Genomic DNA, 22163 nt, shown 5'->3' on the forward strand with positions numbered 1-22163 from the left:
CCTCCCTCTGCAGCACCACCGTCAACCGGCCTCACGATGCTGCTCCTCTAGCGAAAACAGTTTCCAGGTTGCGTCCATATCCCACACACACACGCGTACATACACATGCGCCTGCACACATACACACACACAAATAACCACACACTCACGCCTGCACACATACACGCATACATACACACACACTCATGCATGCACACACATGCATACATACATACACAGACATACACACACACCCATACACTCATGAATGCAAACAGATACAAACACACACGCATACATACACACTCATGCCTGGGCACAAACACACACGCCTACATACACATACACACTCGTGATTGCGAAAAACATAATTTGAATTCGAGATGTCAAAATTCAAATTATTTTATTTTTTTTCCTTTTCCCAAAGAAAAATGTGTTTGAAATCCAAACACATAAAAAAAAAAATCAATTTCAGTTTTAACAGCTCCAGGTGCATACATAATCTGATCACAAATTGTATTCATTTTTAATTGAAAAGCAAGAAATCACGTTGTTCTTCTCCTACCCTTAATCCTCCTGCCAAACACATGTTGCTAACCCAAGTAAAAGAAGTATAAAAAAAGTCCGAACGCGAACAAATGACCCTTGTCCATCATTTGAGAAAACGAGTCCCTTCCCTAAAATAGGAAGAGAAGGAAGAAAGGACGCATGCCGTATTTTGGAATTCAGCGGTATGGAAAAAAAGAAACTACTCCTAAACTCCTAGTATATTTTCGTTATGTGATTATTTTAATTACCTGAAAAGTTTAAGTTGCAGCAGTAACTGCATTCATTTGGCGAAAAAGCAAGAATGACAAGCTTTGCATTCCTTATTGAAACTCTACTCTCGCTAATTTTTAGTTGAAATTAATTACAGGAAGTGTTGTTATTTTTGACTAATGGCTGCTGAAAGAAGTGAAATCAAGACCCACCCACTAACGTAACATGTGACCTGTCCGATGAGACATCTACCTTGACCGTACAAAACTAAAATGTTTCACCTCTTTGGCTAATTTCTTAAATTCGAAGGTGACGTATTCGAACTCTAAAACCAATGACACACTTGCAAATTCCGTTTCAACTTTCCTCTTCATATCGCCCTTTCACGAAAATAAACAATTCTGAAAAGAGGCGGAGCCGAGGGTCAACTCTTTGCGGTCACACTTTATCACTCAGTTATCGTTCCGGAGCAACGAAACGATCAGTATATTTACGACTTGCCAAAGCCTTACTCAAAATTTGGAAAGTTAACAGAAAAGTGTTTTCTTATGACGAACTTGAATAAATATAGGAGTTAAATAACTAATTTGGCAATACTTCGAGTAAATCCATAGCATTCATAAGTCGTTTGCCGTCCAAACTTGGTCAAAAATCCATCTAAAAGGAATTTATTGTAAGGCTTCCTTCACACGAGACAACTTAGTAGAATCAACTTTCAAACGGGCTTTTCTCAGGATGGGTATTGTGCAACCAGGTAGAAAAGAGATGAAATCGCCCGTCATCCTTCACACGACAGTAGACTCGTCAGGCACACCACGCACACTTGCCGCTACCATTCTCCTCACGATGAGTTGAACGACTTTTTGGAGGATTCAACTCAGCGGGGCATTGCCAAGCGCTTGCTCTACACATGAGTAAACTAGTTTAGGGAACTTGGTTCAGTTTTAACACCGTTGCTGAAGCAGCTGCTCGAATAAATTAAGCTTATTAGAAGAATAGTTGATTCAACTAAGTTGACTCGTGTGAAGACAACGAACAATGCCAGTCAACTAGCACTCAGGTAAATTTTTCAAAAAGTTGATTCAACCAACCGCATCGTGTGTAGGAGGCCTAAGGGTAAGTAACTAATATTTAAAATCTCTTTCCAGGAATATAAATGTGTAATCTTCAAAAATTGAACGAACTGAAAAACTTGAGAACAGTATTGATTTTTAAAATTTTTAAAACTAACTACATTGCCAGGAGTACATATATTACAATTTATATTGTAAACATAATTAAAAAAATAATTTGAAAAAAGAAACTTCAAGAACATTATCTTTAAGCATTCCGTTCGACCTTTAGACTCAAATGAGTGCCTCTTTAGAAACTTTCCTCGGAGCAAATATTCAATCATAAATATTTTACTCGCAATAAAAGTTACTTTATTATTTATTTTTTGGTTTTTCTTTCATGTCATGCTTTGAAATTTTTTAGCTTACGAATGAACAGAAATGTTTACATTTCTTCATTCAAAGTGAGGTTGAAGTGGAAGATATACAGCCGGCTTCGATTCATCTGTACGATTACTATGAACCTGGTAGGCTTTTTTTATTTATGCAAAAGAAATATTTCGCAATAGATTATTGCTTTTATGACTATTATGTTGGCCTAATTTAGCACTCATTCTTGATTCTAATCACAAATTTTAAATGTCTTATAGAACTTTTACAACTAATTGAGCTTTATACAGGATGAGACTAAACCCTTGGGCAAAACGTTAAGCATGTTAAAGGAGAAAATAAGAAGCAAAAATGATGTTAGAATACATGGTCACAAACGCAATGCTGACGCGCTACATGCACACAAAGCCAGAACTTGGTGGATGCAAAACCGGTAGGTCACAAATTTATTACACAAAGACGATTTTACATAACATTTTAATTTTTAAGAAAGGTTTTGAGCAGTTGTTAAAAAGTTAAAAACAGCCTGTAGTAGCTCTAATACAGGTTGCAGTAATGGCGCAGCGATCGATGAAAGTTTGCCAAAATGACTCGTTATAGCAACAGTGAGCGCTTAGTCATTGAGACGCGTGTATTACAGTTGCGGACCTTTCAACAACCGCTTTAACCATTCTTAAAAACTAAAATGCTGTGTAAAATTGTCTTTGTTTAATGAATTCGTGAGCTGCTTTGCATTTATCAGTTTTTGGCTTTGTGTGCATGTAGAGCGAGCATTGCGTTTGCAACCTTATGTTACTATATGATTCCTGCTTCATATCCTCCCATCTCACACTCCTTAAAGTTTTGTCCAAGAGTGCAGATTCATCCTCTATATACGATTACATGTTTGAAATTTCTTTATCTTTGAGTATTAAGCATTTTCCTTCTTTTTCTCCTTGCTTTCTGAACTGAAATGCATTATGCATTGAAGAACAAACTAATAATGCCGAAGCAGCAAATAAAAGCATGATAAAATAAAAATAAAAGAAGCATTCTTGAGTGGATATTCTTATACAGATATTATACATATTTTCATGTGCAGTTCCAAAGCTATAAATGCAAGAAACAATATTACTAGTCCACAACAGTTTCAAAAAGTTTCATGCTTAGGATTTTAAAAGTTTTGGCTTGCTGAAATGTTATATATTCTGGTAACATGACAGTTCATGACGCCATGGCTAAAGTTACCTACTGCACGAAAAAACGTAAACAACTGAGGATATAAAAATAAACAGAAAACTTGTAATGAATATTTTGTACTTAAGTTTTTCTACTTGAATAATATTTTGAAAGGGATTTTTTTTTTCTTCCATTTGCACTTGACTTTAATCACAAAACAATTACACAAGAATATGTACATAACATATTCTGTTTCTGGCTTTCATTGTCTTCCATTTCATTGCAAAAGAGCCGAAGATCAAAAGAGAAAAAGCATAAAGTACAATATTTGGTTTGTTTCTTGGAATTATTTTTTATGTAATGAGCAATGTCTCTATTTGAATTATTTTTTAGGTTTTTTATAAATCCCAATGAGCTCCTTGACGATTACGTTCATTTAAAATATACCTATAAACACAATAAAATATATATACATGACTTTAATTGACGGTAAACATAACTTCAAACAAAATCAGCCACTACCTGACTTCCGAAAATCGAGAGTCACGGAAATGACAACAGCTCTCTACAGGAATAATCATTGCTCAAGGACATTAACGAGCGGGATTATGCAAAATTCTACGAATCTCTCTCGAAGCTTCTATGGAAATCATTTCTGGCATTTTCTCTTCTTAACCTATTAAAATTTTGAGTCAAATGTAAAACGGTTGTCAAAAATGTAGCTGTTTTCATTTACTCTCTCCGTAAAACTAGTTTTCCCGCTAGAAGACTCAAAAGGCAGTGAAGATTCGATTTCCACTTTACATGGTTGCCACATGAAAAACGCCGTAAAAAAAAAGGAAAGTAGCCTAAATATTTCAAAAAGTTGCAAAACAGTAGCATTCATATGATTAGTAACTTGAAGTATGATTTTTTTTTTCATCTTAACAAAACTGAAAGAAAACGAAAGACATTGAAAATTGCAAATATCGCAATTTTTACATAGATACCGATTTTTTCCTAATTTAAAACTTTGATAAAGATAATTTTAGTGATTCATTTCTAAACGGAACTTTTATTATTTTCTTCTTTTATAAATATTGCTGAAATACGTTTAAAAAACATTTTACATCTTTTGTATTGAAATATATTTTTTTCCCGTTTACTTAGATATGAAAGTAATAAAAGAATACATGATTCCATCTACATGTTCTGCTGAGACCATCCCCGAGTTACCTCTGCTACCTCCTATAGTCATTGACACTGTAGACAATGGAGGTTTGTATACCTTTGAGGACGAATCCATGACAGTGTCATCCGAGACAATAACAGAACTGCCTGAACTTAGTACCATTGAGAACGTGACCCTAGATTATTTCCCAGAACTGAATATTTCAACCGAACAGACCACTGAATTCGGCAACGGATCACAATTCTCAGACAGCTTGGATGTTGTTGAATTATCTGATGATGCTAGTGTGTTTGACGATGCGGCTAATTCAAGTAATTTAGATAATTTTATTGATGTATCGTATGATTTAGATTTTCCAGATGGAATCGAAGGAAACATGCCTGTGTCTGTACTTCCAACAGATGAAACCACAGAATCTATCATTGGTAAATGACATGCTTCAACGTTTTTTGTCTTTTAAATACACTCCTAAGATGTTTTTCTTGGAAAGAGCTAAGTGTGTGGGGATAGGAGTTTTTACTATATGAAAACTATTATTTTTAAATAAGTTGTAACTAGATAAAAGCATTTATTATCGTTGCTCAATCCATCAAATTACAGTCATATTGCAAATTTTTTGCTATTTTAGTTTTACTTCACTTCATAGAAGGGGCTTCGAGTAATAGAAACTACCAGGTTCAGATTTTGTTCCCGGTAAACACCAGCACTGATGGAGTTCTTTCGGCAATTATATAAACAGATAAGAATTTTTTTAGAAAGTTCATGATGTCTTAGTTAAAATACGAGAAATTTTAGTTTCCGGCATGTCGTTTTTAAAATACTATAACTCTTCCATACTGCTCAAATCGCGAACTATTGCAAGTACAGGATGGTTCAAAAGTTACATCCCTGTTACGATTGGATCAGCAGAAAGACCACTAGGGCTTCGTATATAGGGATATACAAAGCCCTAGCGGTCTTTCCGATGGATTAAATCAAGCTAAAATTTTAGATATGGTTATTTGAAGGTATGTGCTCAAGATTCATGATTTTAAACAACGCAGTGAATCTGCGCAAATTGATTTTCGTATTGAAGAACTACAAATGTTGTTGGAACGATTAACGTGCGCGTACACATTGATTTATCTTTTTATAACTTAAAAATAATTAATGCTATGAAAATACCATAAAAAACATGGTATTTTATGTAATTTAAAAATATAGTGCATGCTTATAAATGTAACTTGATTATCATTTAAAATTCTAGAAGTCTGTTTTTTAAGAAAAAATCTAATTTAAATAAAACAACTTTTTTTCATTTATTTTCTTTTTTTAATCACTAACAATGATAACCATACAAATATTATTTATTTGCTCTGTTGTTATTCGTTAATAACTGCATTTCACTTTTTTGTAACTTGAAATTCTTTTGTTAGCAACAACATACGAAGAAGACTGTCCTGTATGTGAAGAATACTTTCCTGAAAACTTTAGTGATGTCTACTGTTCATCCGCATTTGGTAAAGAAAACATTCTTTCATTTTCAAGGACCCTCCGGCCCCGAATCCGACACTCTACCGATCGGGCTACCACGGCCCCTTATTGTTTCCTCCGTTTCGTTTTTTAAATGTATTTTTTTTAAGTTGAGAGGTAGAACAAAGCAGTGCCATACTTGAATCGATTACTTCAGAAAGGGCATAAGTTTAACTGTTGCAACTTTTCAAGAATCAATAAAAAGTGATTATTTGATTCCGAAATGAACTAAATTCTACGAAAATTTGTATGACTTATCTAGCTTCGAGCAGGATCATTTCCTAACCTTAAATTACGTTTCATTTCGTCACTGAAATTAACTAAACATGTTTTTTAATTTGGACTTATGCCTTTTGTGCAATAAATATCCTGAAAGACTAGTTTAGAGTGATAAAAATGTAAATCAAATGAAACAGATTTGTTTCAAACTGATTTATAATAATAAAAAATAATATAACAAAGTGACAAAAATAATTAGTGAAGTCAGTATTCATAAATTCATTATGTTAAGAAAATACATCGTGTTTTTTCCTCTTTCTTTCGTCTTGTTTCAGTGAAATAATAAAGTCTGGTATAAAAAAATACAAAAACTAAGAAACAGATAAAAAGCAAAATTTTTACATGTCTAAAAAATTATATTCTTATTCATTAAATACATCCTCCATGAAAATATTTTTTTCTATCCTTCTCGTGTCTAGTTTTGTGTATCAAGTTCGATGTTTAAAATAGTATGACTATGTTCAAAATTGCACTGAATAATCATCTTGATATTTGTTATTTCTTCCAACGATATGAAAATTTTCCCTTTATACTCAATATTGGGAAAAGGTAGTTCAGCCGACAAGCGTTACTTTGCAGTATTCTCTTGAGAATCGTCTATTAAATAGCTAGCTTGAAACCGTTCCTTTGATGCTCTATCGAATATATAAACATCATGAATGTTGATAATTGAAAACATTTGTTGCCCCGTAGGATCTTTTTCCTAAATATCAATTGGTGAGATAAGTCATCTTAAACGAGCTGATGTGTGCATCACACGACTTCCTTTACTCCAATTTAATGTCATTTTCTCATTATTGGCAGTTTTAATGTGATTCAATAGTTTATTCTCTAAATATCACCAACAGTAAAAAAATTGAAAACAAATTTTTTTTTAAAAATCGCCAAGTTGGTGACAAAACTTGGCGACAAAATGACTGGCGATATATCGCCAAGTGTCCGCCAAATTCTAACACCACTTCAGTTTATATCGAAATTAACAATGATTTAACCTCAAAAATGGACAAAAGACCCCTTTAGAAACACCCGAATGCAACCAAAAGGGGAGGTGCACAACTAGACCCTACTAGGAGTCTACGTACCAAATTTCAATTTTCTAGGACATTTCGTTCTTGAGTAATGCGACATACATACGCACATACGCAAATACATACGTATATACAGACGTCACAAGAAAACTCGTTGTAACTAACCCGGGAATCATCAAAATGGATATTTCGTGTGTCTATACGTTCTTAGGCGTTTATCCACGCGTGGTCGAGTAGAAAAAAAAACTTAACATTCATTCGGAGGTGAGCAAAATGGAAATTAAGGTCGATTTTTGAGTGAAAATTTTTTCGCGAATACAATGCTTCCTTTTTTGAAAAAGGAAGTAAAAATGTTTTAGCAGTTACAGATTTCATTGTTTTCAACAGATGTGACGGTGAATCTTGGTGTAATTTCAGAATTTCACTTATAAGAGATTGGATTTCACATGGTAATAATAATCTGTCATATTTGTTTAACATTCGTTTTACTGTTCTAAAATCCCGATCGCAAAGGACAAACTAAAGTCCTCTCAGAGGATAGTCATCAGCAATCTTGATAAATTTCTTCAGTGTTATTTCTAGAAAAAGTCACCTGCAGTGTTGTTCTTATTTTGACCAGCTTATATCTCACTCAAAGCATAGTTTTTCGCAGTTCCATGAGTGATGTTAATAAAACCCCTGAGAAATTAGCGAAATTCATTCCGATTCCGTGTGATTTCGAATCCTCCCCCCCCCTAACCCCCCGAACTGATGAACCAACCATTACCGAAGTTATGCTAGATCAAAGGAGTTATTTGTTTTTTCTTCGTTACGCCAAAAAATCTAGCTGCTCTAAACGAAAAATATGGTAATTTATTAATGGAAAAATCCCGAATGAATGAATACAGTTGCTGAAAACAAAAAGGCTTTCACAGTCGCCTCTATTTTCATTTGGAGTAGTGTTACGTTCGAGGGGGTTAGACAAAAACCGAATTCCAGATCGTCTTGAACGAGACAATTTTTACTTCCTTTTACAAACGAGTTGATGTGTGCCTCACATGACTTCCTTTTACTCCAATTTAATGTCATTTTCCCATTATTGGTAATTTTAATGTGATTCAATAATTTACTCTCTAAATATCCCCAACAGTGGCCAAATTAAAACCAGATTTTTAAAAAAAAATCACCAAATTTGTCGCCAAGTTGACGACAAAACTTGGCGACCAAAAGACTGGCGACATATCGCCAAGTGTCCGCCAAATCGTAACACCACTTGAAATTACATCGAAAATAACAATGATTTCCCCCCAAAAAGGGAGAAAAACACCCGCTTAGAAACACCCGAATGCAACCAAAAGGGGAGGTGCACAACTAGACCTCACTAGGAGTCTACGTACTAAATTTCAACTTTCTAGGACATACCGTTCTTGAGTTATGCGACATGCATACATACGTACATAAAGACGTCACGAAAAAACCTCGTTTTAACTAACTCGGGAATGGTCAAAATGGATATTTCGTGTCTCTATACGTTCTTAGGCACTTTTCCATTGTATTCACGAAAAAAATTTCACTCAAAAATCGACCTTAATTTCCATTTTGCTCACCTTCGAATGAATGTTGATTTTTTTTTTTTCGACTCGACCACACGTGGATAAGTGCCTAAGAACGTATAGACACGCGAAATATCCATAATGATGATTCCCGAGTTAATTACAGCGAATTTTCTTGTGACGTCCAAATGTACGTGTGTATGTATCTCGCATAACTGAAAAACGGTATGTCCTAGAAAGTTGAAATTTGGTACGTAGACTCCTAGTGTGGTCTAGTTGTGCACCTTCTCTTTTGGTTGCATTCGGATGTTCCTAAGGGGGTCTTTTGCCCCTTTTTGGGGGGGAAATCGTTGTTAATTTCGATGTAAACTCAAGTGGTGATATGATTTGTCGGACACTTGGCAATATATCGCTAGTCTTTTGGTAGCCAAGTTTTGTCGCCAACTTGGCGATTTTTTTTTTTTAAATCTGATTTCAATTTGGCCATTGTTGGTGATATTTAGAGAGTAAACTATTGAATCACATTAAAATTGCCAGTAACAGGGAAATGACATTAAATTGGAGTAAAAGGAAGTCATGTGATGCACACATCAGCTCGTTTGTAAAAGGAAGTAAAAAGGAAGTATTGTATTCGCGAAAAAAAATTCACTCAAAAATCGACCTTAATTTCCATGTTGCTCACCCCGGAATGAATGTTGAGTTTTTCTTTCGACTCGACCACACGTGGATAAGTGCCTAAGAACGTATAGACACCCGTAATATCCATTTTGACATTCCCGAGTTCATTACAACGACTTTTCTCGTGACGTCGTATAATACTTATGTATGTATGTCGCGTAACTCAAGAACGGTATGTTCCAGAAAGTTGTAATTTGGTACGTAGACTCCTAGTGGGGTCTAGTTGTGCACCTCACCTTGGTTGCATTCGGGTGTTTAAGGGGGTCTTTTGCCTCTTTTTTGGGGGAAATCATTGTTAATTTCGATGTAAACTCAAGTGGTGTTACAATTTGGCGGACACTTGGCGATATATCTCCAGTCTTTTGGTCGCCAATTTGGCAACAAATTTGGCGATTTTTATTTTTTTTAAATCTGGTTTCAATTTTGCCACTGTTGGTGATATTTAGAGAATAAATTATTGAATCACACTAAAATTACCAATAATGGGAAATTGACATTAAATGGGAGTAAAAGAAAGTCATGTGAGGCACACATCAGCTCGTTTTTTTTTTTTTTTTTTGTTGTTGTCGAGTGTAATATCAGGGGTGATTGTGAGTTCATCAAAAAATACCTGAAAGTTTCAAAGCGAGACGGGGGGGGGGGGGATCTTTGACCCTTATTACTTAAGTGCACCTTTGCCATAGTATTAAATAGCTCTGAGTCAAAATATTGTGTGTACATGTGATTAAACTTTTAATGGGTTACAAAGTTACTTTTGAACTGGTGTTATACAAATTATCTTGACATTTCTTTGTCCATCTTAAGAGATAGGTTTTCATCTTAAGGCTCTTGCAGGTATATTTGATGAGTATTATATAATTTAAAAAAATTGCGGAGGTAGGGAGATAAAAGCATAACAAAAAAAAAACATAATTCCGGTATTTTCGGACATAAAAATACCGGAAATACGTCCGAAAATACCGGAAATTCGGTAAAATACAGGAACACAATCACCCCTGGTAATATATAAGGGGCGTCCACCTGGGGGGGGGGGGTCATGGTACAGACTTCACCATTGAAATTGTTAGGGAGGTGTTTTGAGAGGCTGTTGCTAAGGGGGGGGGGGGGATTTTCGTGATATTTCGGGGATTGCGCCCTTGCTCTTAGGGTGAGAGGGGCACCCCTAACTATATATTTCGTCAGCAGAAGCCTATTTTGAAGGAGATTAGTCATTGTATAGTAAACAGAGTCGGTATTTTTTTTTCTAAGGAGTCTTGAACAAATGATGTCATGCTCATGAAATTAGGGCAGTTTGTGTGTGACAAGCAAGAGGGAGGGGGGGGGGGGTAACAAGTGTGACACCACTTAAAAAAAAATGCTTTTGAAAAACAGGGTGACATGTGACAAGAGGAGGAAAAGGGTTAAGGAAACACTTGGTTACAGAAAGAGTCAAATTAGTTTCAAAAAAAAACTGTCCAGTCCTGCAGACTCCGCAGTGTGGGGAGGGGCACGTCCTTAAGGTGTCCCAACAGGCTAAGAAATTGAAAAAAAAAAATAGCATTAAGACTTATCAACGTTGCAAAAGTATACACCGTTGGCTTCTGGGGAGGGGGCCCAAAATTTATAGATCCGCGCCTAAATGTGTCATTTTATGGACAGCCCTTTTAGGGGAACATTTAGCTGATGACTGAAATCTTGTATAAAGTCATAAAATATTCCGCTTATATTAAAGCTGAACCTATTAGGAACTTGTTAATCTGAAAACTTATATTTGACCCGATTAAAATAAAAATAAAGTACAATAAAAACCATGGACTTCGAAATGTAAATGTTTGCTTTTGTTTACTAATTTTAGCATTGTGAAAACTCTGTTGTCAGAGTTGGCAAGTGTTTTGGACACTATGGTAAAAACTACGGTAAATGCCGTAGTTTTTAGCGTGATGTCCAAAACTATATTTTTAGAGAAACTGTATTTTGTGAGAAAATATCAAAAACGGAACAAAATTTGTCAAAATTACGCTTTGCATTGAATATTTATTCAATGTGAACATTCATGTATGAATATAATGTAACTTATTTATACAGCTGACTCGAATCTAGTTACGTAAAAGTTGAATTCTTCATTAAAAATTTCACTTTGTCCTTTTTTTTTTTTCAATCATAATAGTAACCAAATTTTTCGACATTTATGCATGTGAGTTAAAGAAAGTGTTCAAAATATAGTACAATAATTGATTTAAATGAAATAAATGACATTTTTTTGTTGTTACAGAATGTATTATATTAAAAATATGAACTAAAAAAATTAATTTAAAAAGTTTTAAAATTTGCATGTATAATTTACTTATCAATTTATTGTTCTTTAATTTGTGATTTAAAAAAGAATTTTCGTTATAACAGCATGTAAAACTCATATGCAAAAACCATTAAAAAATTAAGCTTTTTTTTGCACCTAAATGTTAAACCATTTAATAACATTCGAGTTTTTAAATGGAACTAAAATTAGTTGTCTTGATAGTTATGTGAATTTCCTTTCATAACTCTACCAACAACAAAAGGAAGTTTTATGTAATAGAGTTATTGGCAATTGTTTTAAGTAAGATATTTTTAAAATGAACATTTGAGAAAAATATTATCAAATACTCATTAATTAAAACTTGTCAATGTTCATATTTATGCATCACAAATATTGCAACAAATATACGAATCGATTAGATTACATCCCTATAGCTTTAGCATACGGGGGTTTTGGGCAGTTTAAGAAACTTTCGGACGGTAAAAACCACCTGTGCTGCCCTGTTCTAAACCAGTTTCGGGCAGTCCAAAACCCACCCGTTTGTTATATGTTAATGGAAATTCATAACCATAATAAAACGACTCATTGTTTCTGATTTCAGCGTTACGAGTTATGGTAAAAAATGACTTAGGAGTTGTGAAAATCCTTCATGATGTAAGTGCCGATGTTCCCCAACCAAAAGTTATAAGAAAATTTGCCACATTAGAGTACAATTCAAGATGCTTTTGTCCTCAAGTCCACGAAAGTTAGTATTTTAATTCATTTTTTCTCATTGCTAAATGTCACTTTTGCATCAAAATGAGTAAATGTTGCGACGTTACAAATCGTTAGAACTCGATCAACTAAAGCCCGATCGAGGGCTTTACTATCAACTACTGCAACTGTTTAGAAACTTAATATTATCCTTTGGGAACTCTTTTGCAAAATCCTTTTCCTTAATGGCTTCCATGGCTGGGTGCTTAGGTTGTGTCGTTTTTCGCTTACAAGGAAACTTAGGGCTTTAACCTTTTTTTTCTTGAAATAACTTCTAATTTCCATAAGCAGCAAAAATTTGCAGGGCTGCCACTGAGCTCCACTACTTAAAATAGTAGCTTTATTAGTAGCCTGAATTATGAGAAATAGTCACCAGATGCAGATAATAGTTTCTAAAATTGTCAAACCCCAGCTTTTCTTTAAAAATGGCGTTTGTGTGTGCCAAATGAATAACTAATTTCAATAAACATATTTCGGCTGCGTGGAATGCAAGCGGGCCCATTCACAGCAGGGCTCACGTTTTCCAAAAATCTTCCCAACACAACTTTTGAAAAAAACTTTTAAACATTTTCCAGACTTAAGAACAACCCTTTTAAAAGAACACCAAAGAAACCGACACTTCCTTGGTTTAATTCTGACATATTTCTAATTTACAATCAGACAATAATTATTCTCATTGTAAATTGAAAGCATCAAAAGACTGATTGCCTAAAAAGAAATATAAACGCCGCATATGCGATACTTCTGATTGAGCAAAAATTAGCTTGTTTTCAAACAATGAATGTGGCAAGACTAAAGAAATTCAAAAGCAACATTTTGTCGACATTCATTCAGAATGCAAACAACGGTTATTAAAAATAGTAATAACGGAAACAATCTTCTTGCAAAAATCGTGATCGCAACAACAGAACTTTTTGTGGCAAAATATGAACAGCATACATTTCTGATCTTAGTAAATGTTTTTTCATTTCGTTTTCTTAATTTTTAAAACGCTCATTTTCAAAAAATAAATGAGATAAAACATTTTTGATTTTTCACGGAATGTAGGAGGTAAACTTGTAGGCGAACTTTCAATATTTTCGCCATGGGAAAAATAAGGAGTTTTTTTTTTTAAACAATTGATTTCAAAATAGTCGTTTTAGATCATATTTTGGCTAAAATGATCAGCAGTGGCAGCCCTGTATTAGCGAATTCAGCTTCCCGCTCTTCTCATATAGTACAGGTTTGTTCCTGTAAATGGGTTGAAAATAAAAATGAGAAAACATTCAGATTTTCAATCGGTTGTGAGGGAAAACTAAAATTTTGCTGCACGCGAACAAGTCTATCTTTTAATTTTTAATCGTTTTATGCACTAAATTGCACAAATAACACGCGAGTATGTACGATAATTTCTTCTTTAAAAGTTTATGAACTTGGAGCTGTTGTATTGGAGTACACACGAGCCATGAGTTTTGTAAAATAAAAATGTGTGAGCTGTGCCAAAAGCAATTAAGCCTAATTGTATTAGATACAGGACCCGATCAAGCAAAAGTGATTCCCAGGTTCTGGTAGTTTCCAAAGGGTTTCCGCTTATTTTTGCGACTAGCTCCACGGACCTGCAGGACCGTGCGCTAATCAAGCCCTTAAATACATGTAAATACCCATATTACACCCTCCCCCTGATAAAGTCTGGGTGTGCGAATAGACACAGGCATCAAATTTTCATTTCACTACATCGCTTGTTTGTAGTACATTATTTGTATAATTTTGATTAGCTACATTCATTAAAGACAATTTACTTTCCTTCTCTTTTTATTTTCAGAGGGGAAAGTATTGCTCGTCATAGGAACACCCATTACCTTATGGAATGCAGAAAAGGATAAACATCAGCTTCAACTCAACAACAAAGTGTTCATCATTCCATCATCCAAAGCAGTGCAACCAACAGAACTGAGGAAGGCGAAAAACCAGTGTAATAATGACCCATAAACTATTCCTGGTAATTTTGCATGTTCATATTTCATACCTCATTGTGAACGAACTTATTCCTCATTGACTTTGTACATATAAATAATGTGTAATATAATGCTTGCCTGAAAATGTATTCACATATTTCAATAAAGTATTTTAAGGAAATTCAGTTTTTTTTTTTTTTCCCCCACATTCTAATATTATAGATTCAGGGCCCATTTTCTCTGATTGAACCGATTCTCTTAGCTTACCAGATCATAATGAATGCTGCCTTTAATTTCTCAATGAGCATGTAGGAAGATAAATATCTTTAAAAAATGAAATTTAAAATATGGCTGGTGAAACTGACCTGGGTCTCAAAACCTTGAAAGGTGCTACATACACGCAAAAACTAGGACAGAACAAGTAGATAATCAAAATGGTTTATAAAAACTATTGTCCCCTTCCCCCTTCCAAAAATAGAGGTTACCATTCTCTAAGCCAACAGATTCGAAGGCAGTTACAGCAAAGTAAAATCAATAAGAGAAGATATATATATTCAGCTCACACAAAAAATACGTTTTTTATAAGTCTTAATATAGATGCAAAATTTGAAATGCTGAAACAACTTTCCTCCCTTTTAGTTCATAAGGTGCCATTTTGACCGTGTTTTATTTCTATGGAATACTAATGAATATCATTAAATATCTGTTATGAATAGCAATGAAAACAAACAAGGACTATTTCTAATTATTTATTTCAAAATAAATACACTTACATAAAGATATCATCATAAATTTTTAAAATATCACTTTTCTAGTTGCTAAAAACTAAAACTCCCACACATAATTTTTTAAAACATCCCCCAAAGGGCCTTTTTTGTATTTCATTTAAACTGAAAAAAAAGTAACATTTAAAGACTTTCAGAAATTTACTTCCCTGTGTTTTTCTTGACCCTATAAGTTTTAAAAAACTAAGGTTTTAAATAACGTTTTGTTCGATGTGAAAGATGAATAAAATTTAGAAAAATTTAAAGTACTAAATTTATTTATTACTATATTCTGTGTAGTCCTTAGCAAACTAATAAACTGCGTAAAGAGTCGGTGCAAGAACTTTGGCGTGCCACGCCATGTAGCCCTTAGTAGCATTTCATTTAGGGTTCCGTGAGTCCTGGATCTCAAAAATGCTGATTTAAATAAAAATAAATGTAAAAAATGAATGAGACAGATGAATATATAAAACTATTTTAAATATGAAATCAGGTACACAAAAAAAGTAGCATGAGAGAAAAATGATTAAAATAAAACAGGAGAGAAGAAGTGAAAGAGCACTCTAACTATAAGTAGAAAAAATAACAGCAAGAAATATTTATTGTAATAAAAATAAAGAAAGGAGCATTTTTAATGTTTGAACAGAAAGACAAAACAGCTTTCCTAATTATACTCTATTTAGTTGCCACAATGTCCTGCATAATATACTAATTTCTTACACACTATAGTATGAAGTAAAGTATAATTCATGGGTGCTAAAACTGCCCTGAAGGGGAAGATATTAATCTAAATAATAAAAGGATTAACGATTGGGATTTAATAACTATTGCATAGAAAATCTTCAATTTTTAATTTGCAGGCATTATTTAGGTTGGTATTCCTGTTAGTGACAGGCACAATTGTGTTAAAGAACTGTCTTTATGTATTCTAAGTAAGTTAAAATTATAGTGCATATGCGATTTTTGGTACAAATGATGGCATTTGTCTTTTTAAGATCTTTAACTAAGAAAAAGGTAAAAATACAAAATACTTTTATGCAATGCATTAGGCAAGCGATTTGCAAATAGCTTTAACCAAAGAGAGTTCAATATTTTAAGAAAAACAAAAGGGGAGAATAATACAAATACAAAAGTGACGACCAGCAACAGGCTCTGGGCCCAGCTAGACTGGTCCTAGTCAATTTACAATCCCCAGTGAAGATCAATGGCCCTCTCATAGGCGGAGTTAGGCTGAAAATTTTGGGGGTGCAACAATAACAAGGATCTGGGAAAGGAGGGGGGGCGGTATTCCTGGAACAACAAAGCATCAGAGGCGTAATCAGAAAATATTTTAGGGCGGGGTGCACTTTTGTGTCTAAAAAACGCGATGTAAACCATACTTAGTAACATTAGGGGATCGGCAATTCTTAATATTTCAAACTGCAGAAAAAGTCTTAAACGAAAGTCAATGTTGTTAGAAGCAAAGAGCAGGGACGTAACTAGGTCATTTTCGAGCAGGGGCAAGACCTCGTTTTGGCGCCCCCCCCCCCCTACATAAAAAATAAATATCAAAAAATTATTATTTTAAAAATATAAATTAGGCAGTGATAAGGAGGCCGCGTGGGTTGATAAGCCTATAAATGTGACTTTTACGTAGTTATAAGTTTTTATACAGTTTTATCACTGGATTGCATTTTTTAAAATTTCGATAGTGGGTAAAAATAGTTAAATATTTTATTTATTATTTGACATACGAATTTTTTCAACTGAAACTATTTTGTATTTTCACAAGGGAGCAATTAACAACTTGTTGCATTATGTTTTTTATCAAGTTGGCTCTGCCCCCTGCTCGCTGACTCATACTAACCCCTGAAGATTGCTTCGCAACCTTATTTGATTCACGAAGATTTTAATCGTCTGTGAGAAAGAATCAGATTGAAAAACACGTTACGAGTTCCGTTTCGAACAAAGTGAAAATTCCCCTCTCCCTCCCATAGAAAATAGAGTTTAAGTGAAGAGCTAATTTTTTGAAGGGATGTGAGAAATCTTTCATCCCTTTAAAAACAATTTATGTGAAATTTTAGCCTAAAAAATTAATTACAAAGAAAAAACTAATTAGAAATTTAAAGTAAATAACCCCAGATTCAAATCCTTGGGGATCGAAGTAATTTTGTACAAAATTTTAAGGCTGTAGGTGCTCTGAGGTCTCCTGGACGCAGGCCCGCCACAGGCATCTTTTCACAATTTCTTTGACGTTACTTTTTTTTAAATGTATCGCGATGCGAATTTAAAATTACCACTTCAAATGAAAACAATAAAACAGAAATGTGTTCAACTATTTATTTTTAAGTATTTGTATTATACTACTATGAAAACATTTGTAAGAAAAATAACAGTATTCAACAATATGTCGCAATAACGTGTGAAATAATTTTAACTCCGATGAAAAATTTAGTGGGCTACGTGTTTTTGTTTCTCACGTGAAATCAATTGAATATTGCTTTTACTTAGTATATAGACTTTAATCCGACAACATACAATAGCTCGAATCGAACAGATTTTCTTATTTGAACATTAACTTGAAAATTTTTCATGCAACACATTTTAAATTGCCGTATAATCTGTATAGTTAAATATTAATTATTAAAAGAGCTTTTTTTTTAAATAAAGAACGCACATTCCTCACCTCTGGTATTTAGCATACGTATGAAAAACATTTTTTAGAAAAACAGATACCTAATGTGCTTGATATCAAAACTCTTTCTATTAACCTTTCTTAAAAAACACAAATCTTAAACATATTAACATTACATGTTTTCAGTGAGTTTCTTTTCAGCTTATTTCCATTTACAGTACAACCTTATTTATTTAGACTAACTTGGACCAAAGACTATTTGAATAAACGAAAATCCGGATAGTACGGATAATAAGCAGTAATTAATTCGCAAATAAGAAGACTTATCTTTTATTAGCAGCGAAAAACGATCTTTTGCAGAAAAATTACATAGGATTGTTACTCGCAAATACTTAGTCATTAATAGTTCAGCTGCAGTGGTGTCAGGTCAGACTCAGACTGACGCTCCAAATACGTCACGTAGTTCATTAGATGACTATAATTTATTGCACGACCTATATACATGTTATAGCAGTTGTGTATTTAATCAAAATAAGTGAATATTTGGCACATTTATAGTTTCGTTCTTACTATCATTAATTTAGGATTATCAGTTTATAGTGAGTATATTTTTTAACTCTATGAATTTGATCCGGAGATCTGGATAAACAAGAGCCAGATAAATGAGTTTCTACTGTAAATATGAATATGCAATCAAAAGTACCAAAGCAAAATTTGAGAGGTGTAAAAAATTGTTGATTTCTAACATATTACTTGAAGTAGATGATTTAAGCATATTTAAAATATTGTGTGGGTGGCAAAAATGTGTCGAAACTAAATCTAAACTTTCTCATTTCAGCTGAATTTATCTCAAAAAACCTTAGTATTTTCTAAAGAAAAATGGGCAGCCTCTCGCACTTTAAATTGAATCTCCATTATTATAGTGCGAGATTTTTCACCAAGAATGAGAAAAATTGTAAACTAAACTAGGTCAATGGAACAGTGCAACGATTTTCTCTTACGACCAGTGGGGTAGACAAGCTCTCGTCATTGTAAATGAGAGGAAGACATCATATTGGCAACTTTATGGCGTTTAATTGTAGAAAAATGACATTTGAGCATTTCTGCTGTTTTGTACTTCCCATAGCTTTGTTCTTATATTCCTCCTCCGAGAGGCAGGTTCTTTAAATAAGATATAACAAGTACTAGTCACTCTAAGAAAATACTTTCATGCTATTTACTGCGCCCTCCTCGCTCTATTTCGGTCTATTAATACCATTCTTTAACCACATTAAACCATGCAAGATTTTTGCCTGCGCCCGCACGGAGAGTTTTTCTTTTTTTTTATTATTATTTTTTTGGACTTCTCTGATTTTTTTTTTTTTTTTTTGCAAAAATTAATCTGAGCATTAGCTTTGTCAGTTTAGCGCCCCTAAAATCTGGCGCCCGGGGCACAAGCCCCGTCTGCCCCCTCTAGTTACGTCCCTGGCAAAGAGTGAATAAAGCTTCTGGTTTGGAAAGGGATTCATGCCCCAGAAAAAATTTGCAATAGTAGTTTTGAAGACGCAGTTTTACAGTTCTTGGTGATATTTTAGGGGAAAGAAAGGTACGTGGGGCTGGCTCCAAGGCTATTTTTAGAAATTTAAGTCTTATAAATGTGATTATAATCCATATTTATAGTTTGGGTTAGGAATGAGACTTTTGGGCATCCCCAATTTTGAAAAACAGATAGAAATATGTACCACCCCTCCCACACTACCTCTAATTTTTCATAATTGAAGTTCCAAAAACGCTATGGTGGCAAATTTTGATACTGTTACCGGACGGGGTGTTCTGGAGCTCTCTCCTGGAAAATTTTGGAAATTGAAGTCCTAAAAATGAAGTTCTTATGCAATGCTCCATGATATTATAAAGAGAATTTCAAAGGCTGCTGTCCCGAAAGATACCCCACACTTAAATATTACGAAATAATAGTTTTCAAAACAAAAATATTAACAATCTTTGATGATATTATAGAAAGGGGGTCGGAGGCCTTTGTTCGAATATTTTCCAAAATTAAAGTCTTAAACACATGAGTGTAAGTAAGACAATATTTGGTAACGTTAGAGACACTGCAGTTTTTCAAAACTGAATCACCAAAAACGCAATTTTAAACGATTTTCGATGTTTTTAGGCGATTAGAGGATCTTGGAAATTTGGCGAAAGTGAAGCCCAAGAAATGAAATTTGAGATACTCTGTAATAACTTTGGCCGGAGAGAGGACTTCGGAGAAGAAAAATTTTGAGGGCTAATAGAAAAAATGAAAAAGAAATAGAAAAAATGAAAAAAAAAGAGGAGGTCGGATATGAAAGAAAGGATTGTGTAAGGAGGGGGGGGGGGCACACAATTCTCCACCGATAATCTGAAGCTGTTGAAAAATTTAATTGTCAATATTTTCTTTTTGAAAAAAAAAAAAAGGTTTTTTCCCCAACATAATGTATATTTTTCTTCATAAAATAATTGCGTTTTCCCAAAATGAGATCTTTTCTTCCCTTCAATAATAAGAACATTTTTTTAAAAAACATCAACTCGGCATTTTGTGGGGAGGGTCACCAGTATTGTGCCCCCTCCCCCTCTGAATGCACCACTGCAGCAAGAAGTCCGGAAGTCCTCCTTCAAAAACTTGAAAATTTACCTTAAAAATGTTGGTTTTTAGTTGATTTCGGAGTAGATTTTATTGATACAGTTTGTTGCAAGAGTCATGTTTTTTTTTCTTTTTATTTTTGGACTTGATTAGCCATAGTTGGTTCAAAATAGAAGAACTTGCATTGATATACGAATAAATACCGGATTACAGAACATAAATTTATTCCATACAATAACACAGCACTGAACAATAAATTGTTTGAGAAATTTCTTTATTTGCATGACTTTTTTTTTTACTTTTTTTCTTTTCAAATGGATAAAATTACTTCAATTCTTAGTATGATGACAGCTATATTTTTCTCGCACTAGCGACGTGTGGTGATACACTGGATTTGTTTCAAGTAAATTTACTAGTATAGCAGCTATGAAAAAAAAAATTTCCCCTCTGCGTTTATGGGTGAAACATACTAAAATAATTTTTTTCAAAACGCAAAACATTTTGGGGGTGCGGCGCACCCCCTGGCACCCCCGTAAATCCGCCTATGGGCCCTCTTAAAACTATCTACTCCCTTGCTCATTACCACCTCTTCCGGTAAACTGTTCCAAGGTTCCACTACCCTGCTATAATAATAATTTTTCCTAATATCCATGTTAGCCTGAGATTTAAATAGCTTAAAACAATGACCCCTTGTCCTGTTTTCAGTGCTAAACTTCAGCCCCGGAACATCTTTCATTTTAATAAATTTAAACAACTGAATCATGTCCCCTCGGTCTCTTCTTTGCTCAAGACTGTACATTTTTAACCTTCTGAGCCTGGAATCATAGTCTAAGTGAGAAAGTCCATTTATTAGCCTTGTAGCTCGCCTTTGAACCCTTTCCAATACATTAATGTCTTTCTTAAGATAAGGAAACCAAAACTGAACAGCATACTCCAAATGAGGTCTTACCAAACTGCTATATAAGGGCAGAAGAACTTCTTTAGATTTGTTTGAAATAGATCTATTGATAAACCCAAGCATCTTATTGGCCTTGTTACTAGCAATGCTGCACTGTTGGCTAAACTTTAAATCCTGACTTATTAAGACCCCCAGATCAGTAACTTTGTCTGCCTGACTAATGACTGAACCTTGCAAATAATAACTTGTACACTTATTTCCCTGCCCTAAATGTAGCACTTGACATTTCCCAACATTAACAGCCATACCCCATTTATCAGCCCACTCCGTAATATGATCTAGATCCTCTTGCAGCTGTTTTGCTTGTTCTTCATTATCTACAGTCCCCATAACTTTGACATCATCAGCAAAACAATTCATGTTCACAGAAATATTTTTGTGAATATCGTTCATAAAAACAATGAACAAAACAGGCCCTAACACTGATCCTTGAGGAACCCCGCTTAAAACCTCACTCCGATTAGAATAATTTCCCCTTACAACTACCCTTTGTTTCCTTCCAGTCAGCCAGTTTTTTACCCAAATGAAAGTTTTCCCTCCTATTCCTATATCAGCTAATTTGCTAAGTAGAGCAACATGTGGTACCTTATCGAAAGCTTTTTGAAAATCAATGTAAACAACATCTACAGGCTTCTTAGTGTCCAAAGCCATGGTAACTCAAACTGCAAAAAGGAGTCTACAGTAAACTATTTGCTGAATTGACTAGAGCAGCTATTGAAAGGAAC

At 34.1% G+C, this 22163-nt stretch overlaps 1 protein-coding gene across 1 annotated transcript in view; it reads left to right on the forward strand.

Moving 5' to 3' along the window:
• Positions 1 to 14662, forward strand: part of LOC129233121 (pregnancy zone protein-like) — a gene marked incomplete at its 5' end in the record, with an annotated part of 48055 nt that extends 33393 nt beyond the window's left edge. The window contains 5 exons of the mRNA XM_054867181.1: positions 2215 to 2317; positions 4488 to 4934; positions 5925 to 6008; positions 12415 to 12558; positions 14368 to 14662. Coding sequence (XP_054723156.1) covers positions 2215 to 2317; positions 4488 to 4934; positions 5925 to 6008; positions 12415 to 12558; positions 14368 to 14534 — 945 coding nt within the window. The remainder of the gene's footprint in view (positions 1 to 2214; positions 2318 to 4487; positions 4935 to 5924; positions 6009 to 12414; positions 12559 to 14367) is intronic.
• Between the last annotated feature and the right edge of the window lie 7501 nt (positions 14663 to 22163).

The sequence above is a fragment of the Uloborus diversus genome, unplaced genomic scaffold, assembly GCF_026930045.1.
Source record: "Uloborus diversus isolate 005 unplaced genomic scaffold, Udiv.v.3.1 scaffold_178, whole genome shotgun sequence".
NCBI classification, from domain to species: Eukaryota; Metazoa; Arthropoda; class Arachnida; order Araneae; family Uloboridae; genus Uloborus; species Uloborus diversus.